Source organism: Neofelis nebulosa, chromosome 2 (genome assembly GCF_028018385.1).
Source record: "Neofelis nebulosa isolate mNeoNeb1 chromosome 2, mNeoNeb1.pri, whole genome shotgun sequence".
NCBI lineage: Eukaryota > Metazoa > Chordata > Mammalia > Carnivora > Felidae > Neofelis > Neofelis nebulosa.
In genome coordinates this window covers 3459236-3466795 of record NC_080783.1, presented here as the reverse complement: position 1 = coordinate 3466795, position 7560 = coordinate 3459236, and the positions used below count along the sequence as shown (strand labels likewise).

General features: G+C 57.8%; 1 protein-coding gene across 2 annotated transcripts in view; it reads left to right on the top strand.

Moving 5' to 3' along the window:
- The first annotated feature begins 44 nt into the window (after positions 1-44).
- MLPH (melanophilin) overlaps positions 45-7560 on the top strand; it is a 45594-nt gene continuing 38078 nt past the window's right edge. Inside the window, exons 1-2 of one of the 2 annotated variants that reach the window (XM_058700125.1) lie at positions 45-282; positions 4247-4377. In XM_058700125.1, coding sequence (XP_058556108.1) covers positions 4268-4377 — 110 coding nt within the window. In that variant the 5' untranslated portion in view covers positions 45-282; positions 4247-4267. The remainder of the gene's footprint in view (positions 283-4246; positions 4378-7560) is intronic. The other variant, XM_058700131.1, reaches the window with a different exon arrangement.

Genomic DNA, 7560 nt, shown 5'->3' with positions numbered 1-7560 from the left:
GCGGGGCGGGGCGGGGCGGGGCTCGGCCCTCGTGACCCAGGCGGGCCCCACCCGGCTGTGGTCCGAGCCCGGCCACCCTTGCAGGTCAGGTGCCCCGTGCCCGGCGCCCCGCGCCCTGCCTGGCCCCCTGCGCTCAACGCCCCGCCTGGCCCCGACTATACCGCCTCGCCCCAGTGTGCCCGGACCCGACACCCTGCCTTGTCGCCTTCTTTTCCCTCGCAGGACCGGAAAGAGCAGCCCCGGGGGCCGGGCGAGGGCCTGCACACCCCTGGAAAGGAGCCGGTGAGTGCCGTCAGAAGGGGGCATGTGGAGGCCGGTGTGGCGCCCAGGACTGGGGACTGGGCGTAGGGAGAGTCCGCGGTGACGTGAGCAGCCCCACCGGCCCCCAGCGGCTCCCAGGTCTTTGTCCCGGCTAGTGAGGGGGGGGGGGGGGGGGGCGCTCCCTTTCCACCGAACCAGGCCTCCCTTTCCACCCTGATCAGACCCGCCTGGGTTCTCAGCCAGCCCGTTTTGGACAAAAGAGTGGTTTCACCCAGAGCCCTGCCGCGGGTCCGTGTGCCAGTGGGGCTGAGGCTGTGGTCAGCCCAGGAGACTCAAGGCTGGATGCCCAGGGGCCCGAGGCTAGCTGATCAAAGACTGACCTCTGCACTGCGGTGCCGATTTGGGGGCACAGAGCCCGGTGATGTTTCGCCATGGGAGAAGGGTCCTGGCCTTCCTCTGGGCTCCCGCAAAGCCCCAGCTTTATCACAACCAAATCACCTTCTGTTTGCCAACAGCCCCCCTCCTCACCCACCCCCACCGCCCATCCACCTGCTGCAGAGATGTGGGGAAGGGTCCGTGGGTGGTGGACATTGCGTAGCCGGCCCTGGTCCCACTATGGGACATTAGCTCCTGGCCTGAGCTCAGCCTCCCGTAGAAATCCACTAGAGCTCCGTAGACTTGGACCCCGGTTTCCTACTAACCTTAAGCAGATGCAGAAAACTCCATTTTCAGTTGGGTCGGGCTTTTACATTTTCTTTTTCTATGTGGTGTGTTTTGTAAAAATCTTCTTTCCTTCTGAGAGGTTGCAATGGTGGTGGGGGAGGTGAGGCCCACTAGCCCGTGGCAGGCACCGGTCATGGCTGTGGAGCCCACAGAGCTGAGGCCCAGGGAGGAGGCCAGCTGGTGCCTGAACTGAGACAGGAAGCCGGCTCCCGGCTCCTGGCCCTGTCCTCTCCCACAGCCTCGCCCTGGGACCCGTTCTTGCTGTGGACACTAGAGCTGAGGCTTCAGCCGGACATGCAGAACCCACGTCCGGGTATACATGAGGATTGCCAACGACTTCCCAGGGACCTGAGAGAGCAGAGAGGACGGGCAGGTGGACAGGCAAAGCTAGAGTGCCACCCAGCGCGGTTGCTGCTGGGGCAACTTGTGCCTGGTGCCCCTTGAGCAGGGGTCGGGGGAAGCTTCTGGATGGAAACGCGCCACTTTGCAGCCGACGAGGGCTGGGGCTTTGGTGGCTGCAAATGCACAGCAGGAGTAACCGGCGTGAGGGTAGTGCTGAGAGACAGGCGAGGTTAACACACGGGCCCCCGAGTGGGCACCGCCACCTGTGCTCAGGAACGTGCCTGCACCTTTATCAGCAGACGCACCAGCTCGGCCTTGACCGTGAGTCAGGGAGCACTCCTGCCTTTGTTAGCTGGGCATTTGCTGAGAACCTTTGACTTGCTTTCCAGTTTTATTCGCTCAGGCGGGTGACCACTCCCAATCGCCATTGTGCTCCGAGGCTCCGAGGGCAGCTGACCCCAGAGGTGGTGAAGCCAAGTGCCGTGTGGGCGGAACCCCGGCCCGGACTTCCCTTTGATTTGGCCAGAACGTGAACTCAGTTCTTTAGCAGACAGAGACGGACACACCATCGAAATTCAGTGGTCTGCATCTGGGGTCTCCACTTTATAAGACCCATTCCGCTGTCTTTGCAACTGGTCAACCTCCTTGCCCTAATGGCTTTTCTCCACTGTCACTCGGAACCGGTTCGGGAGGGCTAACGGTCTCAGAGATTAAGACTGTGATTAAATCCGAGCAGTGGGATGGGCAAAACTGAAAGCATTTCGTTTGGGAACCTCGTGACCAGGAGTGATCGGCTCTGAGACAGAACTAGGAGCCTGGTGTAATCCGCCCGCCCCAACGCACGTGCCCTGGGAGGTGCCCCCCACCACCCCGCCCCTGCGTTAGCCTTCTGCCCTCATGCTTCCCCGTGACTGCTGCGGGTGGAGGGGTTTCAGGAGCAGATCGGGGTCGGGGCGAGCCAGCACGGTGTGTAGTGATGGGAGAGGAGATCGCTGGCTGAAAGGCCATCCCCTCCAATGAGCCCGGGGGTGGGGGGGGTGGTCCCACGGTGTGGCTGTGTCTGGCTGAGGGACAGCTCACATCTGTGTCCCAGTCGGAGCCAAGCCAGGGCGGGTGTTCGGGACGACAGGGACTTGTGGGATATGCGTTTTAAACGCTAAACTCAAACATATTCTCCGTTCAGTTTAAGGTAACTTTTTAAACATAGTTTTCAAAAAGCATGAAAAGCCTCTCCATGTCATTAATTCACTACATGGGAAGATTCGGTCACAGTAGATAAAGACCCGTGTCGTGGGCCACTGGCTCTCAATCCCTGGCCATGCTGCGAACACGCTCCCCTGGGGATCCAACCCTCCGCCCCCCGCCGCCACTGCCTCCCTACAGGCGAATCTGAACTTGGGATTTCGTCTTCCTTCCCTCCCCTCCCTGTACCCCTCTCCCCCCACCCACCCACCGCCTCCCCTGGGAGCTGGGTCCGAGCTGAACGTAAGCATCAGAGTAAAATCTTTCAGGTGACGTCGCACTGGGAGCGAAGCACCTGTTGTTGGTTTAGCTGTGCCGGGTGTATGTTATTCAAAGTCTGTTATCACATCAGCTCTGGTTTTAGTAAACACCGCATAGCGAACAGAGGTCACTTCCCTTAATAACTCAGGGTCATGACTGGCACGTTCTGGAAGGTGTTAGGTCACACTTTCTGTAGAAGCAGGTGGGGCCACCGGCCACCCTCTGCCTGCTGGTCTCCCCTGTTCACATCTCAGCTGCTCCTGAGGCCTCACCCCCTCGGCAGGCACCCCCCTCATCACAGGTGCCCAGACCCACTGGGTCCAGCATGCATCTGGTCCCCCCGACCTTGGTGATCTTTGCTATCCAAGCTGGGAAACCAAGCCATCGTTACAAGCAAGAAGCTTCGGAAAGAAGGAACAGGTGGGGAAGGGGGCTTGGGGGAGACACGTCCCCAGCCTCTGGGGCTGAGGGGGCAGCTCTTGACTAAGTAGTGGCCTCCCGTCCATCCGCTGACCGGCCACTGACCATGCTCTAAGATACTTAGGTGCGAAAAGCGTGCTACTTTCCTTTTGTTTTGCTTTGCTGCCTCACCCCTCGCCGTCTTCCAGGAAGCCCGGAATTGTGTCCCTTCAGAGAGGAGACAGAGTGGGAACTAGTCAGCTGACAGTCACAGCTCTCTCATCTGCTCTGAAAACAGAGCTTCAATGAATGTGCTTCTTATGATACAATTTTTTTTCAAAAATGGCAAAAAAAAAAAAAAAAAGAAAAGAATAAACTTCAGTCATCTATCAAAAAAGAACTTTTTCATCCAGGTTTTTAAAAACCAGACACTATGGGTTCTAGGGAAACAGCAGTGAATTTTGTTTTCACGTTTTCTTGTCCAAAATCTAAATTCGACCATAAGTGAATATAGTCTGAATGACTCTGGCATATCAGGGCGACTTCTGGATGCACCATTCACAGCCAGCATTGTGCTTGAGGGTGGAAATACTGAGGGTTTGGTGCAAAAAAAATTTTAAGAAATTGGGGTGCCTGGGTGGCTCAGTTGGTTGAGTGTCTGACTTCAGCTCAGGTCATGATCTCGCGATTCACAAGTTCGAGCCCCGCATCGGGCTCTGTGCTGACAGCTCGGAGCCTGGAGCCTGCTTCAGATTCTGTGTCTCCTTCTCCGTCCCCCTCTCCGTCCTCCTCTCCGCTTGTGCTCTGTCTCTCAAAAATGAGTAAATGTTAAAACATTTTTTTAATTAATAAATTATTTTTCACCAATTTAAGGCACAAGTCAGGGAATATTTTAGTTGAGCGCCATAGGACCTCTGAGGAAGTTTTCATTTTAGATGCTGCCTGGGTGATGGTCACTTGTCATAATTAACCCCTTGTGAAACAAATCAGAGTCCATTTCTATCCTGTCTTATTCCAGGTGTGATCCTCGCAGGCAGAGATGGGGAAAAAACTGGATCTTTCCAAGCTCACGGACGACGAGGCCAAGCACATCTGGGAAGTGGTTCGGCGGGACTTTGATCTGAGAAGGAAAGAAGAGGAAAGGCTGGGGTGAGTGTATGAGGCCGAGCCTGTCCCTCCGGTGTCCCCTGGAGGGGGCACCTCCCCGGGACGCTGGGGGTGAGCAGACAGCAGGGAGCTTGGGGGGCAGGACACCGGATGGGAAGCCGGATGCTGGGAAACGTCCTGCTGTCTGGGCTCAGTTTCCTCATAATTAAAGCGAGGGGATCCGACTCCCCAGCCTGCATTCCGGTGCATCCCACTGTGCCCTGAATACTTTTAGTTCATCCTGGTCCAGCTTCGGGTCCCGTCTCCTGAGCCAGGAGATGCTTCAACCGTGGCAGGGCGAGGTGAAGGTGATAAACTACGGAAACACCCGGATGTCAGGCTGGAGGGGTTTTAGCATCGAGGCTGAGTTTGTCTTTCTTTCCAGTGTATTGGGGGGGACCCCATCCCCCAATGGGTGGCCGTGGACTCAGCCAACACCCTCTGCCATTATCTACTCCTCCCCCACCTCTAAGGCTTAGCTGTGCTGTGTGCTCGCTTACGAGGCTTTCCTGGTGTCCGTGTGGCTGGAAGGCCTGTCGAGGAGACACGGGGGCAAGGGCTCCTGGCGAGGGTGGGGCAAGAACGTGTCTGAGAGAGCAGTGCAGGCAGGGGCAAGGCCGCAACGAGGGCCGGCTTCTGCACTGCCAGCTGCGGGCCCCCGGGACGCGGCCAAATGTAGCGGGAGGGCAGAACCAGCCAGTCTGCCCACGACTGCAAGTGGGGGTGACGAGGGCGACTCGTGGCCTGAGTGACCCGGAAGGTGCAGCGAGGTGGAGCAGGCCTGGGGGAAACCAGGAGAGGGTTCGGACACGGGGGTTAGGTTGCCTGTCGGATGCCCGGCGGACAAGAGGGCTCCGCGCGTGCTGGCCGCGAGCCCAGAAGGGATGGTGGCATTGTCACCGGTAGATGATACTCGTGTCCGTTTCCTGGGGCCGCTACAGTCGCCACAAGTCTAGTGGCTTCAGATGCACAAATGTCCTGTGGTTCTGGAGGCCAGAAGTCTTCCAGTCACAGTGTCGGCGGGTTTGCGTTCCGTCTAGAAGCTCCAGGGGAGAGTCTGTGTCCTTACCTTTTCCAGCTTCCCGAGCCCCCTCCCCCCAGCCCTGCCTGTCTTCAGGACCTTCATCACGGCGTCTTCCACAGCCCCCGACTCTGCTCTCCTCCCCTTCTCCCTCTGTCCCTTATACAGACCCGTGATGACACAGGGCCCACCCAGGTAATCCAGGGTAACCTCCCGCCTAAGATCCTTAACTTAACCACATCTGCAAAGCCTCTTTTGCCATGTGAGGTGACGCGTTTACACCTGGAAACCAGGAACGTGACATTTTTCATGCGGGAGAAGCATTATTCAGCTGCCCCCAGTGTTTAGGCACCAGACAGGAGGAGACCCCGCAGGAGGGGATCCAGAGAAGAAGGCAGGGCCCCCGAGATGACAGAGACAGACCGGGGCTGGGAGGAACTCTAGGTCCCGACACGGGACAGAGGCCACGAGAAACAGACAAGGCACGAAGAGAAACAAGTGTGTTTCTGATCAGCGCCCCCAGGGTCTGTGGGGAGGGGTCCGGGTCAGTGCTGCCAGGCTTCCAGCTGTTTCTCTGTGCAGCCCCCTGCCTTCCATTCTGCCCTGGGCTCCCGGGTCACCCCCTGGGCTTTTGTCGCTAAGACACTTCCACCCTGCTGGCCTCCAGGGATTGTCAGCCGCTCACCCACCCACATGAGACCTGACACCGGGGCCCATGGCCAGCCTTGACCTGACCCGACTTCCGAGTAGCAAGCAGGGGTCAGAGCTTTGCACCCACCTGCCCCAGCCCGGCTGCCTGGCTCTGCCGAGGCCCACGATGCCTATGCCAGCAAAACCAGCCCAACCTTTCCCGTTCACAGCACCCTCTTCCCCGGAGAGGGACCAAACCCTGCCTCCAGGCAGCTCAGCTGTTGGCAACTTTTATTTGAAATGTATACAGAAACACAGATAAATGGGACAGGAGGGGAGCCCAGCTCCCCAGGGAGCAGAGGGAGGACCCCACGGGCCAGGTCCCAAGAGGCACCCCGTTTCCCAGAGACCCATGAGCTGGGCAGCTCCTCCTTCATCTAGACGGCTGAGATGGGTTTTGCAGAAGTCCCTGTGTTTCTTGCATGAAGGTGAGTCCCTTCTGACGTCCATCCTTCCTTATCTTCATACTCCTTTGGTCATTTCGCATTGCAAAGAGGAAACGGGCCCGGGGACCTCTCCACACTGTCGGAACCAGAAGGCTCCTACAAGGATGTGGGCTGTGTCACCCCCTATCCGGCACACAGCCTGTAGCTCAGGCCAGGTCCCCGGGCCAGTTATGGTCAGGGCAACCCCCTGTCTCCTCGTCAGGAGGTGCCCAAAGCTGTCTGCTCAGAAAGGGCCAGGGTGGGGAGTGGGAGGCAGGGCGTGTTGGGGGATTGGCCCGTTCTGCCGTGTCTACTCCGTCTTACTTGTGGTTGGGGACGGGCTTCTTAAACATCCCCCATCAGACATCAGACAGGGAGAGGTTGTACGGGGAACGTTAATGCAGTGGGAAGTTGTGTCTCTCCCAGAAATGCAAGCATGCAGCGGTGTGGAAAGTTTGTGTCCAAGTAACATTAGGTCAAGGGCAGGGACGCCCAAATGGCACTACCGTGGCCGGATCTAGCAGGTGATCACGTTTGGGAAGTAAAGAGTCGTTTCAGGGGGTGCAGGGAGGGAAGGGTTTTTACATTTCTTATCATATTTGATGGTTTTACCTCAAATACAAAATTAGGATGTTAATACAAAAGCAGGGTGTTCGCGGCATTGTTAAACACGCCACAAGGAGTAAAGCTGCTTCTGTCCGTGAGGAACCTTTCCTCCAGTGTCCCCTGACCCCGGGGTGTCGCAGGACCCAGGCGCGAGGTCTCGAGGCAGGTAGACGTGATGAGCACCGTGAGGTCAGAACCCATGGGTTCGAGTTCTGCCCAGACGGGCAATTCTGCCTAGAAATGCTCCAACCAGCACAGCGTAAACACTCTGGGTTCCCGACGCCAGAACTCGCTCTACAGAGCCGTTAGCTAACATGCCTCACTCTGGTTCTCTGATCTGTGAATCAGTCCTGGGCTGAGCTGAGAAACCAGTCCTCCAATGACCACCAGGTGGGTGGCAGCTCGGGGATCGCTCAGATGGGTTTCCGATGTCTTTGCCATCCC